The following is a 16,442-nucleotide window of genomic DNA, read 5'->3' on the forward strand; positions in this document are numbered from 1 at the left end:
CTTATTCTCATATAAGAAATATGTAAATTAGAGCCATATATATGTATATGTCTACATATATATCCTGGAAAAGGAAATGGCAATCCACTCCAGTAGTCTTGCCTGGAAAATTTCATGGACTGAGTCCCCTGGTAGGCTACAGTCCATGGGGTTGCAAGGACTCGGACACGACTGAGCGACTTCACTTTCACTTTCATACATATATATATCTGATAGGCAGAGATTAAAATTATTTTCAGCTGCATTCATTAGGGTTTGGGGAGGTGTTCTCATGCACTGCTGATAATGTAAACTGGTAGGAAGTCCATGAAGAACGATTTGGCAGTTTGTCTTCCATGGGAGACATTACGTGGAGCTGCAGAGGGAAAAACACAATATTCCCTCTCTCCAAGCTACAACAGATTCCCCAGAATCCCTTCTCTTTCACCAGGAGATTAGGTTTCTGGCATTGATAAGGGAACAGGATTGGTCCATTTCCCTACTAATCTCTGTCCTGGATTTGTGTGGGGTACACAGAGTGAGCAAGTGCCGAAATTGAAAATAGATGCTGATTTAACTGAGTTATTCTGAGAGATCTAAGTCAAATCTGGTTTCACATGGCTCCTTGTATCTTCCCATCTCTGCCTTCTCAGGACTCTTCCCTTTTCCAAAGAAGAGCACAAAAGAGAAGGCTCATCTACAAACATCAAAGCCATGCTTCAGGTGAGATGATGTTTCCTCTCTTTCTGAAATAACTTGTTTTTTAGGTTATGTGAACATTTACTTCCCTATTCTTAAATTTTCTGGATATTGGGACTTAGTTCCATCAAACTGGTTTCCAGTAGGGCAAGCAAGTGGCCTACATACAAAATTTAAGAGGGACTCTCAGGGCTGTCCAGCCCTAAATTTTGTGCCCATATGTCTCACCTGCCTCACCCTAGTTACAGCCCTATTCCCAGTTTCTCTCGTTCCAACAGGATAGACTTCAGCCTTCCCAAATGCACTTTCTAGTTGTAGCCCATGTTCACATACTGATTGGATGTATCATTCATCATCTCCTTTCATAGTCTTCTCATGAAAGTACTGCTGGAACAGAAATGTATTATCTTGATTTAAATGGGAATATATTACTTGAATGAATCTATCTTGTATAGACACTGATTTGAGATCTAGATTTGTGAGGAGTCGAGGAGCAGACATGCAAAACCTTGATAATCTCCACTGACCTAGGTTTTGCAATGGTATGGTGAGAGGTAAAATTAATAGATCATATTATTATTTTGTGATTAGATTTCCTGTTTTGTGAGGTTTTTAAGATAGAGATTTGCTTGCAAGCTTATACAGAAAACTGAAATTTCACCTTCCTCTCTGATCTTCCTGTTTTATCCATGTTTGTCAGCAATTCCTACAAACTGTGGCCCACCAGTGAAAAACCTTTTTGTACTTCAATGCTGTTATAGATGTATTCTTATCTTTTTACTTTCTTCTAATTTTTATATGTGGGTGCAGGAGAAGAAGATGCATGTGTTCATCCACTTTTGAGATAATAGCCTACTCTTGAATCAAAGGTGGTACTTTCTCCTCTTCCCATATTTTTCTTTCAAAAAATTCCTCTTTATCTACCAATCTTTAAAATGCCATTCTGGATTTTCCCCAGATGCCAGCTGGTTCTGTTCTCTTCTGTGTCTCTTTTTGTGTATGTACGATCACATTCACTCCAAAAGTTATACTGATATGATTCTAGTGACCCTCAGATACTGCTCTCCATCCTAGAAGTTTATCCAGAATATCAGAACCATATATCCAGCCTCCCACAGCTATCACTGCCTGTATGTTCCATAGATATTTCGAGTACACAACCTGGTTTACCTCATTATCACTTCTGGTCCAGCTTATTCTTTCTCCTGCTTCCCATTTCCTTTTTCTAGTCTCAGCACCTATCCACTTGCTATGCAGATGACCTAAGAGCTATACCTGTCTTTTTTTTCCACTCTACAAGTAATTGATGACCAATTCTATTGCAACTTACCATGGAACAAACAGCTGTCCCCTGTCTAGACCATTAATACCACTTTAATCTCAGACAGACCTCCAACAGTGGGTACTTGTCTTTCCCACCTAACACACTTTAAACCTTCTCTAGTGTTCAAGAATATTGCCTCTAAAATACAAGTTTTTTCACATATGTGCTGACTTAACATTTCGTCATTTTTAATTCTCCATAAAGCAGTAGATCCAAATTAGGGCATGTGTTACAAAAGACATGTGTACAAAATATACAAGACAATATACTGAAAAGGAGGAAGATACTAGTAGTTTACATTAATTGTTAGAACATTAATTGTTAACAATGTGGATTGCTATTAATGCCAACTAATGATTTATATGTTGGGAGCGTACTTAGAGCATTTTTAAGACTACTGCTCTGTAGAAAAAAAATCCAGTATTATTACATAAATAGGCCCACTACTTTCCTCCATACACTTTTTCTTCTTAAGACCAAAGATTCTTTCCTAACATACTGTACTTTTTGCTATTTCCTGAGTTTACTAACTGGTTTTACTCTCTCAATGAATTTTAAAAGCCCATTGACATGTTGTGCTACAAAATAAATTCATTGTGAGTACAAAATTTTTATGTCTTCAGTGAAATCTTAGAATCCAGAATTTTAGAATACTCTATAGTATTTTCCCTTATACATATTTCTGTCATCACATCTATAATATCTATTGAGTATAAATATTTATGCATATGCCTCTCTTTTAGCCTGTAACTTCTTATGAGCAAGGTCTAGGTTTTATTTGTTTCACTGCACCAAGCAAACAATCACATTCAAGCCAAAGAGCATGATCTCAAATATTTTTAGCATGAGATAATAGGTAAATACAATTGAATGTATTTGCAGAGAGAATTTTCTACAGTACAAAACACAAGAAAACCAGGTCTGACCACTGAACATGGTCTCCAGTGTCTAGTTCTCACTAGTTCCAATTACTTTAGGATGAACTGGAGTATGCCCTTACAGGGATCAGTTTCCTTCAAGGATGTGACTGTGGACTTCACCCAGGAGGAGTGGCAGCAACTGGACCCTGCTCAGAAGGCCCTCTACAGAGATGTCATGTTGGAAAACTATTGTCACCTCATCTCTGTGGGTAAGGAAAATTCCTTACATGTTTCAGTGTCATGCATCTCCTTTCAAGAATTTCTGAAATATGTGGAACTTTGAATTTCAAAGATCAGAGGTGATGAATAATCTTTTTGTTAATAGAAAGCATGATTATGTCCTTACTTGCCTAGTGCAAGGTATTAACTTTGGTAGGACATTAATAGCCTTGTCTAATAACCACCTTGAAGCTGTATCTTTCTCTTCCTTCAATAGTTTTAAAGCCCAACAGCTTCTTAGACCAAGTCTTATTTTTTATTATCAGGATTTCACATGACTAAGCCTGATATGATCCGCAAATTGGAACAAGGAAAAGAACTATGGACAACAGAGAAATTTTTTCAAAGTCAGAGTTACCTAGGTGAGTCTGTATAATGTCCAGTGGACTCAGGTAGTTGATATCTTTGAGTATTTTTGGAGATCTGTACTTTTTAATTGCGGTAAAATATACATAAAATTTACCATCTTAACTATGTTTAAGCATATAGTTCCATGGCATTAAGTACTTTTACATAGTTATGCAACTATCACCATTATCCATCTCCAGAACCCTTCATTTGTCAGAAGTAAAACTGTACCCGTTAAACAATAACTCCCTATTACCCCACCTCCACTAGCCCCCGACAATCAATATTTTACTTTCTGTCTCTATGAATTTGACTGTGGTAGATACCTCATATAAGTGAAATTATATGGTATTTGTCCTTTTTGTGACTAGTTTATTTCACTTAACATAATGTCCTCAAGTTTCATCCATGGTATAGTATGTATCAGGCTTTTCTTCCTTTTGAAGGCTGAGTAATATTCAATTACAGATACAAGTGACATTTTGCTTATCATCATGACATTCATGACATTCATCTCTCAGTGAACACTTGGGTTGCTTCCACTTTTTGGCTACTGTGATTAATGCTACTATGAATGTGGGTGTACAAATATCTGTTTGAGTCATTGCTTTCAGTTCTTTTGGGTATATACCCAAAAGTGGAATTGCTGGATCATTTGGTAATTTATGTCTGATGTTTGGAGGAACTGCCATACTGTTTTCCACAGTGACTACACCATTTTACATTCTCATCAACAAGGCACAAGGGTTCCAGTTTTTTCTGCGTCCTTACCAACAGCTATTATTTTCTTTTTTTCCTGATAGTAGCCATCTTATTTAGGAATGTATGTTTAAAGGCATGAGATCTCTGAAGTACCTACCTATATATGGCTGGCTTCTATGCCTCTAAAATCTAAATTTTTTTTTAGTATTAATCTCTACATAAATCCTTTCCTTGTGTGACTTATGAGCTATTATTGGCTGCTATTATTTTACTGAGAATCCACTCCATGCTTTGTAGGTATAATGTCCATAGAGATCTTAAGTGTAAAGTTCTTTGCATTCTGACAGAAGTAGAAACCTATGTGTCTCACACTGTAATCAAGATAAAGGGCACTCCTACTAACCTGTTACGTTCCATCAGGCCTCTTCCAAGGCAGTCCCTCCCCAGGACAATCACTACTGGGATTTCTACCAACACATATTAGTTCTGTCTATTCTGGACTTTTTTCATGTATACTTTTTAAAAAATATATTTACTTTATTGAAATGTGGTTGACTTACAGTGTTTCTTCCCTGGGTTGGGAAGATCCCTACAGCTACCCACTCCACTATTCTGGCCTAAGAGAATTCCATGGACTGTATAGTCCATGGGATCACAAAGAGCGGGACATGATTGAGAGACTTTCATGTCACTTTTACAATGTTTCAAGTGCACAGCAAGGTGATTCAGTTATACAAATACACATATATTATTTTTGAAGTTATTTTCCATCATAGATTTTTACAAGATATTGACTATAGTTCACCATGCTATACAGAGACCTTTGTTGCTTGTTGCATACCCATTTTTTAATTAGAAACCTAGATTCTATTCATACTAAGTCAAACTTGTGGAATCAAAATGTCATAATTTTCTTAGGCAAAAATTCATAAGTTTTCTAAAATATATATTTTATATGTATATATATGTATACAAAAGCTTTTCTACTACATTTAATAAAGGCTTGAGAAAAACATCAAAAAAATGAAGAGATGGAGAAATTGGAGAACGTAAATGAAAAGGAAGCACTGAATATGAAATAGAAAAAGTGGAACAAACTAGATAAAAGTAAAAGGTCATCATATAGTCCAGTTGTTTTTAAATATGACTGCTCATTAGAAACATATCTGGAGCTCTGGACAAAAAAAGTAATAGCTGAACATTTTGTATTTTTCAAAAAATTTCAAGATAATTCTGATATGCATCTGGATTTTAATAAGTAATTACAGGTTTTTCTATTTGATCCTAGTTTCGGGGATACAGAGTTCTATTATTTTTGACCAGTTGTTGACCAATCATGATACAATGGTATTGAGTTAAGTAACAGTTACATAATCACAAAGTAAAAGATGTTTATCAGTTTCACAATCAGTAGCCAGACAAAAAATAAAAGCTAATTACAATTGCAAACCATAATGGGAACATGATTAACTTAACAATCTAAAATAATCACATACAATTTTGGGGGGTCAATCAGAGTGATATGGTAAGTGGAAGTGCATACATGCACATGTTTTCATCCACCCAGTCAGTATGTCTCTTGGTTGGTACATTTAATACATTTACATTTAAGGTAATTATCAATATGTATGATCCTATAACCCTTTTCTCAATTGTTTCGGGTTTTTCTGTAGGTCTTTTCCTTCTCTTGGGTTTCCTGCCTAAAGAAGTTCCTTTAGCCTTAGTTTTAAAGCTGGTTTGGTGGTGCTGAATTTTCTTAACTTTTGCTTGTCTGGAAAACTTTTAATTTCTCCATCAAATCTGAAGGAGAGTCTTGCTGGGTAGAGTATTCTTGGTTGTAGGTTCTTACCTTACATCACTTTAAATATGTCACGCCAGTCCCTTCTGGGATGTAGAGTTTCTGTTGAGAAATCAGCTGATAGCCTGATGGGAGTTCCCTTGTATATTATTTGTCATTTTTCCCTTGTTTCTTTTAATATTTTATCTCTGTCTTTAATTTTTGTCAGTTTGATTACTATGTGTCTCGGTGTGTTCCTTCTTGGGTTTATCCTTCCTGGGATTCTGTGCTTCCTGGACTTGGTTGACTATTTCCTTTTCCGTGTTTGGGAAGTTTTCAGCTATTACCTCTTCAAATATTTTCTCAGGTCCTTTCTTTCTCTCTTCTCCTTCTAGGACCCCTATAATGTGAATGTTGGTGCATTTAATGTTGTTCCAGAGGTCTCTTAGTCTGTCTTCATTTCTTTTCATTCTTTTTTTCTGTATTCTGTTCTGTGGCAGTGATTTCTACCATTCTGTCCTCCAGGTCATTTATCCGTTCTTCTGCATCAGTTATTCTGCTATTGATTCTTTCTAGTGTATTATTCATCTCTGTTTGTCTGTTCTTTAGTTCTTCTAGGTCTTTGGTATACATTTCTTGCATCTTCTCAATCTTTGCCTCCATTCTTTTCCCAAGATCCTGGATCATCATATCATTAATCTGAATTCTTTTTCTGGAAAGTTGCCTATCTCCACTTCATTTAGTTGTTTTTCTGGGAATTTATCTTGTCCCTTCATGTGGGACAAAACTTTCTGCTTTTTCATCATGATTAACTTTCTGTAATTTGGTTTCTGTTTTAGCCACTGTGAGACTGTGCTTCTTCTTGCTTTTTCTGTCTGCTCCCTGATAGATGAGGCTAAGAGGCTTGTGTATGCTTCTTGATGGGAGGGACTTGGATGGAAAAAACTGGTTCTTGCTCTGATGGGCAGGGCCTTACTCAATAAAGCTTTAATCCAATTATTTGCTGATGAGTGGGGTTGGATCCCTCCCTGGTAGTTGTTTGGCCTGAGGCAACCCAGCCCTAGGGTCTGCTGGCTCTATGATAGGGTTAATGGCAAACTCCAAGAGGGTTTATGCCAAGGGGGACCTTCCAGTGCCCCTGTCCCTGTGATGAGCCCCTGCCGTCCCACACGTCCACAGGCAGCCCTCCAACATTAGCAGGTAGTTTTGGTTCAGTCTCCTGTATGGTCACTCCTCTGGGTGTGCTCCTCTCCTCTGGGTCTCGGTGCATGTCAAATTTTGTTTGTGCCCTCTAAGACAAGTTTCTGTTTCTCTCAGTCCTCTGAAAAGCCTCTGGCTTTCCAGTCAAATCCCTCTGGCCCTCAAGGCCAGATTCCCTAGGGATTCTCAGTCCCTTTGTTGGATCCCCAGGCTGGGAAGCCTGATGTGGGGTTCAGAACCTTCACAATAATGTGAGAACTTCTTTGGTATTATCGTTCTCCAGTCTGTGGGTCACCCAACCAGTAGGTATGGGATTTGATTTTATCATGATTGTGCATCCCCTACTGTCTTGCTGTGGCTTCTTTGTCTTTGGACATGGTATATCGTTCTTTAGTGGGTTCCAGTGTCCTCCTGTCAATGGGAGTTCAACAGCTAATGGCAATTTTGGTGCTCTCACTGGAGGAAATGAGCGCACATCCTTCTTCACCATCTTGAACCAGACCCATGTCTACTTTTCTTTCACTCAGTTTAATGTCTGAGGTATTAATACATGTTTCAGTATTTATATTAAAATAGCTTATTTACATTGCAGAATAGTATTCAGTTGTATGGAAATATTAGTTGTTTATACATCTCCTATTGATAGGCATTTTACACGTTCCAGTTTGGGGCTGTTATGTTTTTGTTTGTGTTTGGCCGTGCTGTGTGGCATATGGATCTTAATTCCCTGACCAAGGATCAAACCTACTCCCCCTGTAGTGGAAGTGTGGAGTCTTAACTACTGGACCACCAAGGTCCCTGGGGCTATTATGAATAAAGCTACTGTGAACATTCTTGTAAAAATATTTTTGTGAACATATGTTTTTATTTCTGCTCAGTAAACACCTATTAGATGGTACTGATCATTTGTAAGGTAGGTTTATATATCACACTGTAGAAACTGCCAGTTTTTAAAAGTTGTCATACCATTTTAAACTTTTACCAGCAATCTGTGAGAATTTTGATTGCTCCCACATTCTCCTCTACATTTTGATGTTATCAATATTTTTCATTTTGGTCATTCTGAAATATCATTCTGTTAAGAATAGTAGTATATCTTAGCTGTTTCAATTTAGATTTCTTTTATGACTAATGATGTTGGCTTTTCCAAGTGCTTTTTATATCTTCAGACATATCTGTTCAGATGTTTTACTCATCTTTTATTGGGTTATGTATTTTTTCCTTGACTAGTAGGAATTCTTTACATATTCTGAATAGAAGTCTTTTATTTGATACAGGTATTGCAAATATTTCCTCTAGAATGTGGCTTGCCTGCTCATTTTAATAGTCTTTCAATAGGAGCAAGTTTTAATTGTAAAGAAGTCCAGTTTATAATTTTTTTCTTTTATTATTATTTCTTTGATCTCTCAAATATTTGCTTCCCCCTAGGTTATGAAGATAATTTCCTATGTTTTCTTCTAAAAATGTTATGTATATTTTGCTTTTTTAAAATTAGTTCTGTGAACCATCTCATCTGAAGTTTTATTTATGGTATGAAGTAAGGGTTAAGAGTCTGTTTTCTTTCATTTGTTGCATCACTTGTAGAATTAAATTAAATTGCTCTGATGATCTTATCAGAAATTGATTGTATTTGTGTCAGTCCATTTCTAGAGTATTCTTTCCTTTGATAAAGTTTACATCCTATTATTAATAGGACTTAATGATTAATTTCATTATTGTAGTTTTATAATAAGTCTTGATGTCAGAATTAGTCCTCTTAACTTCTTTTTAAAAAATTGTTTTGGCTATTTGAAGTCATTTTCATTTTCTTTTTCAATTACATTTTAGAATCAATTTCTTGATTTGTTTAAATAAATATGCTGGGATTTTTATTGGTGAGAACAAACATCTTAGCAATAGTGAGTCTCACAGTCTCTCATAATACTATATCTTAACCTTTTAGTTATCTTCTCTGATTCCTATAAGCAGTGTTTTATTATTTTTACTATCAAGCTCTTACACATATTTTATTAAGTTTATCTCTAAACTTTTAATATTTTTTATGCTATTGTAAATAGTGAGATTTTAAAATTTTCTTTATCCAGGCTTTTGTTAATATGAATAGCCACAACTGACTTTTAGATATTGACTTTGTATACTTGTATTGATGGCATTAAATTTTCTTGTTGTTACTGTTGTCCTTTGTTTTGGTATTTGTTTAGATTTTCTACATATAAAGTAGGCCTTCTGGAAATATATTTCACTTCTACATTTGCATACTTTTCTGTTTTCATTTCTTTTTCCTTACGTTGATGTACTGACTATGACCTATAGTCAGTTGAATAGAGGTAGCAAGAGTGAGCATTCTTCGCAGTTCACTAAATTTAGAAAGGAGACATTTAATATTTCATTCTTAAGCTTAATATTAACTTTAGATTTTTCATGAGTGCTCTTTGTTAGATTCTTGGAGTTCTTTTCCTAGTTTTTGGACAATTTTAATTATGAATGGATGTTGATCTTAATAAATGCTTTTTCAGCTTCTGTTGATTTATTTCTTTTTTAATCTGTTACTGTATATAATTATATTGATTAATTTGAATTTAAAACCAACCTTAGGCTCCTGGGATGAACCCCAGTTGGACAAGATGCTCTATTCATCTTACAGATTGCTGAAATTGGTTTGCTAGTATTTTAGAAAGCTTTAGTGCATGATTTTACCAAGGACAGTGGTTTATAGTTTTATTGTAATGTCATTGAAAAGTTGTTGTATCCAGAAATGTGTCAGCCATATCAAACTGGGGGTGTTTCATCTTTATCTATTTTCTTATGGAACTTTTGTAAGCTTGGCATTGTTGCTTCCTTAATGTCTGAGGAACCATTTGGGCCTGCATTTTTATAATTCAAGACTTCTGCTTCTAGTCCTGAGGAAGTAACAGAGTCTAGAATTATACTCCTACAGGAAAAAACTAGAAAACTGAAAAAAACTACTAAACGACAGGCACCACAGGCCTGGATTCCTGAGAGAAGGGAAATAAATGAGATGCAACCTACCTCATTCCAGGCTTTGACATGACAGTAACATCCAGACTATAGTGCAGAGAGAGGAATCCAAAAAGAACCTGGCAATTTCACTAATGTAAGGGACCAACATTGGCATTCAAGGAAATTGAGGTGGCTAGAATTTGCAGGACACATTTTCCAAAAAGAGAGAGCTATGCAGAGAAAGAGTTCCCCAAATGTGGAGAAGGTTCCTCTTAAGTCTTTGGCTAAAAATAAGTCTGCATGTATGTAGGTGAAACCCCATGAAAGTAGGCAAAGACATGTTCTAAGAAAAATACAGTTACCACAGTGTTGTGAGACAAACAATTCTCATAGCCTTTCGCACCAGAAATCATTTTATTTCCCTTCAGCCAGAGTGGAGAGAACATGTTAATATGTAGGACATTAGGTAGACCCTAGAAAGGTCAGACCTAACAAATGTGGCTTGATTAGCCATAGATTAGAGACTGCAAGATTTGTCATAAAAGAGCTTAAATAAAAGCATCAAAAGGATTAGGACTTCCCTGGTGGCTCAGTGGTAAAGAGTCCACCTACTAATTCAAGAGACATAGGTTGGATTCCTGATCCAGGAAGATCCCACATGCCACAGAGCAACTAGGCCTGAGCGCCACAACTATTGAGCCTGTGTTCTAGAGCCAGGATCTGCAACTGCTGTAGCTGTCATGCCCTAGAGCCTATGTTCTGCAGCAACAGAAGCTTCCACAATGAAAAGCCCACATACCTCATCTAGAGAGTAACCCCTGCTTACTGCAACTAGAGAAGAGCCCATGCAGCAATGAAGACCTAGCACAGCCAAAAATAAATAAATGAAAGTATATATATTTTTAAAAAGCATCAAAAGGATTAAACTAGTCCAAAAATAACTTGTTTGTCTGTTGGTTCCTCCAAGGAGATGCTGAGATGGAGTTGGGAGTGGAATGGATTTCTTAGAGGTGACATCCATGAAAGATAAAAGGGAGAAGTAAGAAACAGAAAGTCATTAGACCATGGTATAGACATGTGGAAAGAAAGGGGACTGAGCAGTGAGAGCCTCAGACCATTATGCAGATCTGAAAAAGGCTCAATTAATCTAAGTCCTCTGAAGCAACGACTGTTCATCAGAGGAGTCCTCGTGGACAGAAATGGCCACTCTCTAGTACCTGCTCAGTATTTATCATTGGGTACAGATTCTCTAGGGACACCCTGGCTTGGTTCAGAACCTAAAGAGCATCCTAAAGGTGCTAACAGTTCTTGCACATGAATGGTAAGTTCGTTTTGAAGGGATGTCCTAGTGGTGTAACTCTATGGATGCCAAAGAATGCCAAAAAAAAAAAACAAAACCAGTATTCTTTATAAAAGTAAAACCATATCTTAAATTCAACAAGATTAAATTGATAAACTCTGATGACCAATCAAAAATTATTAAACATATGAAGAAGCAAGAAAATATGACCCATAAACAAGAAAAAAATCATTCAATAGGGAAAAACTTAACTAATACAAACAGACCTAAAAATGGTAGAAGTAATAGAATTTGCAGACAAGGATATTAAAACACCATTAATGACTTGAGTATAATTAAGAATGTAAAGCAAGAATGAATATAATGAGGCAAGATAGCAAAGACTGAAATAAAATCAAATGAAACTTCTAAAGATGACTATTTTGTATCTGAAGTGAATAAGAAGACCCAACTGTGTCCTATATATTAAAATATAAAGACACAGGTAGGGGAAACAAAAAAAGATGAAAAAATATAAACTTTACTGTTTTGTGATTGCCCTGTGTGGGGATGATTATCCCCAAGAAAAAGAAATGCAAAAAGGCAAAATGGTTGTCTGAGGAGACCTTACAAATAGCTGAGAAATAAGAGAAGCTAAAAGCAAAGGAGAAAAGGAAAGATATAACCATCTTAGTGCAGAGTTCCAAAGAATACCAAGGAAAGATATGAAAGCCCTCTTCAGTGATAAATGCAAAGATATAGAGGAAAACAATACAATGGGAAAGACTAGAGATCTCTTCAAGGAAATCAGAGATACCAAGGGAACATTTCATGCAAAGATGGGCACAATAAAGGACAGAAATGGTATGGACCTAACAGAAGCAGAAGATATTAAGAAGAGGTGGCAGGAATACACAGAAGAACTATACAAAAAAGGTCTTAATACCCCAGATAACCATGATGATGTGATCACTCACCTAGAGCCAGACATCCTGGAATGAGAAGTCAAGTGGGCCTTAGGAAGCATCACTATGAACAAAGCTAGTGGAGATGATGGAATTCCAGTTGAGCTATTTCAAATCCTAAAAGATGATGCTGTAAAAGTGCTGCACTCAATATGCCAGCAAATATGGAAATCTCAGCAGTGGCCACAGGACTGGAAAAGGTCAGTTTTCATTCCAATCCCAAAGAAAGGCAATGCCAAAGAATGTTCAAACTACCACATAATTGTACTCATCTCACATGCTAGCAAAATACTGCTCAAAATTCTCCATCTAGGCTTCAACAATAGGTGAACCGAGAACTTCCAGATGTTCAATCTGGATTTAGAAAAGGCAGAGGAACCAGAGATCAAATTGTCAACATCTGCTGGATCATAGAAAAAGCAAGAGAATTCCAGAAAAACATTTACTTCTGCTTTATTGACTACTAAGGCCTTTGACTGTGTGGATCACAACAGACTGTGGAAAATTCTTCAAGAGATGGGAATACCAGACCACCTGACCTGCCTCCTGAGAAATCTGTATGCTGGTCAAGAAGCAACTGTTAGAACCAGACATGGAAAAACAGACAGGTTCCAATATTGGAAAGGAGTACATCAAGGCTGTATATTGTTACCTTGTGTATTTAACTTATATGCAGAGTACATCATGTGAGGGCTTCTCTTGTGGTTCAGCTGGTAAGAATCCACCTGCAATGCGGGAGACCTGGGTTTGATCCCTGGGTTGTGAAGATCCCCTGGAGAAGGGAAAGACTACCCACTCCAGTATTCTGGCCTGGAGAATTCCATGGACTGTATATGTATAGTCCATGGGGTCACAAAGAGTTGGACATGACTGAGCAACTTTCACTTTCATATCATGGGAAATGCTGGGCTGGATGAAGCACAAGCTGGAATCAAGATTTCTGGGAGACATATCAATAACCTCAGATATGCAGATGACACCACCATTATGGCAGAAAGCAGAGAAGAACTAAAGCGCCTGTTGATGAAGGTGAAAGAGGAAAGTGAAAAAACTGGCTTAAAACTCAACATTCAAAAAACTAAGATCATGGCATCCAGTCCTATCAGTTTATGACAAATAGACAGGGAAACAATGGAAACAGTGACAGACTTTATTTTCTTGGACTTCAAAATCACTACAGATGGTGACTGCATCCATGAAATTAAAAGACACTTGCTCCTTGGAAGAAAAGCTATGACCAACTTAGCATATTAAAAAGCAGAGACATTATTTTGCTGGTAAATGTCCGTCTAGTCAAAGCTATGATTTTTCCAGTAGTCATGTATGGGTGTGAGTTGGACCATAAAAAAAGTGGAATGCCGAAGAATTGATGCTTTTGAACTGTGGTGTTGGAGAAGACTCTTGAGAGTCCCTTGGACACAAAGGAGATTAAATCAGCCAATCCTAAAGGAAATCAGTCCTGAATATTCATTGGAAGGACTGATGCTGAAGCTGAAGCTCCAATACTTTAGCCACCTGATGTGAAGAACTGACTCCTTAGAAAAGATCCTGATGCTGTGAAAGATTGAAGGCAGGAGGAGAAGGGGATGACAGAGGATGAGATGGTTGGATGGCATCACTGACTTGATGGAAATGGGTTTGAGCAAGCTCTGGGAGTTGGTGATGGACAGGGAAGCCTGGCGTGCTGCAGTCCATGGGATCACAAAGAGTTGGACACTACTGAGCACTGACTGTGTGGGGATGAAATCACCTCCCCCCACCCACCCACTCAAAATATGTGACAGATGTCAGGACTGAAATCTCACATAATGAGGCTTTCTAGGGAGAACAGGGAGGATTCCCAAGCTGGTCCTAAAATGGCTTGAGAGAGCAAGGAAGGATGTCTGTCTTTGGTGTTTACTATATTACGGAGGTGGTCAGGTCGGGCTTCTACACATGGTCTAGAGCTTACATGGTTTAAACTTCTTGCCAGCACCAATAGAAAGCATGCAAGCTCCCTTATTGGCTTGCCCAGGTGTGGGGCAAGAGGGGACAAAAATGGAGTGGGTCTAGGAATTTGTCAGTCATAAGATATCAAAAATAGAATGACTCTGTTACCCATGCAAACACTAAGAAGAAAATGGGAGTAGCTATAGATCAAAGTAGATTTCAGAACATGGAATATTACAGTGATAAAGCGGAACACTTCATCAGAAATCATAACAATTCTAACAGCTTCAAAATCCTTCAGTTTTTCTCAGCTTTTTATCATTTTCACTACCTACGTCATTTTAGAGATTTTCTTTCTAATTGTCCCCTCTATGAAATTTTAATAGTCTATGTTCTGATCACAGTAGGATTTATCTAGAAATCAAAAAGCATTTCCCCAAATATTTGGAAATTAATTACATTTCCAAATAACCCATGAATCAAGGAGGAAATCCTGAGGTAAAATTAGAAGGTATTCTGAACTGAATGATAATTAAAACAGCATATCAAAATCTGTGAGATGCAATTATAGCAGCATTAAAAGTTTGTTATCGCTTTAAATCAGGGCCTCCTTAAACAGGGGGTTAAATTGTCACCTGAAGTAACTAGAAAAAGAAAAGTAATTTAAACTCAAAAGTTAGAGGAAAAAACTGACTAAAGCAAAAATCAATGAGATACATAACAGAAGAATAGAGGAAATGAGTGAAGCCAAATGCTGCTGCATTAAATTAATAAAATTAATAAACCATACATTTTATTTTCTTGGGCTCCAAAATCAGTGCAGATGGTGACTGCAGCTATGAAAATAAAAGATGCTCACTCCATGAAAGAAAATCTATGATAAAAGCTAGACAGTGTATTAAAAAGCAGAGATACCACTTTGCCGACAGAGGTCCATATGGTCATAGCTGTGGCTTTTACAGTAGTCACCTATGGATGTGAGAGTTTGACTATAAAAAAGGCTGAGCACCAAAGAATCCATGCTTCTGAACTGTGGTGCTGCAGAAGACTCTTGGGAGTACCTTGGATAGCAAGGAGATCAAACCAGTCCCTCAAGGGAATCAACCCTGAATGTTCACTGGAAGGACTTACGCTAAAGCTGAAGCTCCAATTCTTTAGCCACCTGAGGCAAAGAGCTAACTCATTGGAAAAGATGCTGGGAAAGATTGAGGGCATGAGGAGAAGGGGGTGACAGAGGATGAGATGGTTGGATGGCATCACCAACTCAATGGACATGAGTTTGAGCAAACTCAGGAAATAGTGATGGACAGGGAATCTTGGCATGCTGCAGTCCATGGGGATGCAAAGAGTTGGACACGACTTAGCACCTGAACAACAACAACAACAGTATAAAAATTAGAAGACAATATCAAAAGTTAAAGGAGCTACAACACTACAGTTCCCACAGACACTGAAAGAACAATTAGGGTATTCCCTAATACTTTTATACCAACCAATGGAGTAGGGGAGAGCACTAACCAACTTACTTTATAAGACCAGCATTATTTACAATCAAAGGCACTATAAGTATAGAAAACTACACACCAACATCCTTTGTGAAGTGAGAGATAAAAATCCTTAATATAGGGATTTTTATAATACAATAATTTATATAATGTTAATATATTATAAAGCTTAATATATTACTATAAAGCTGAATCTAGCAATATTTTAAAAGGATGACATCTCATGACCAAAAGGAGTTTGTCCAAGGAAAGTAAAGTTGATTTGGTATTCAAAAATCAAGCTATATAATTCACCATGTAAAGATAAAAAGAGGTTAAAAAAAGAAAACCACATAATTATCTCATTAAATGCAGAAAAATAATAAAATTCAATTTCTGTTTATTATAAATCTTTTTTAGCAATCTAAGGAAATTTACTCAACTTCATAAAGAATATCTTTGAAAAACTTATAGCTGCCATCACATTCAATAGTGAAAGATTGAATGCTTGTCCTCTAATAATAGCAAAATCAAAGAAAGGATGTCCATCATCACAAATTCTGTTAGACATTATATGGGACACAAGTCAGTACAATAAGACAAGAAAAAGAAGCTAAAGTCTACAGATCAGAAAGGGAACTGTCTTCATTTGTAAG

General features: G+C 36.8%; 1 protein-coding gene across 14 annotated transcripts in view; it reads left to right on the forward strand.

The window, feature by feature from the left end:
- Window positions 1-16,442, forward strand: part of ZNF382 (zinc finger protein 382) — a 68,028-nt gene that overhangs the window by 35,609 nt on the left and 15,977 nt on the right. For 7 of the 14 annotated variants that reach the window (XM_070387878.1, XM_070387879.1, XM_070387876.1 and 4 more), the window contains exons 2-4: window positions 633-702; window positions 2,980-3,131; window positions 3,408-3,503. In XM_070387878.1, the coding sequence (XP_070243979.1) occupies window positions 2,981-3,131; window positions 3,408-3,503 (247 nt within the window). In that variant the 5' untranslated portion in view covers window positions 633-702; window position 2,980. The remainder of the gene's footprint in view (window positions 1-632; window positions 703-2,979; window positions 3,132-3,407; window positions 3,504-16,442) is intronic. The other 7 variants (XM_070387886.1, XM_070387883.1, XM_070387885.1 and 4 more) reach the window with 1 other exon arrangement.

Source organism: Bos mutus, chromosome 18 (genome assembly GCF_027580195.1).
Source record: "Bos mutus isolate GX-2022 chromosome 18, NWIPB_WYAK_1.1, whole genome shotgun sequence".
NCBI classification, from domain to species: Eukaryota; Metazoa; Chordata; class Mammalia; order Artiodactyla; family Bovidae; genus Bos; species Bos mutus.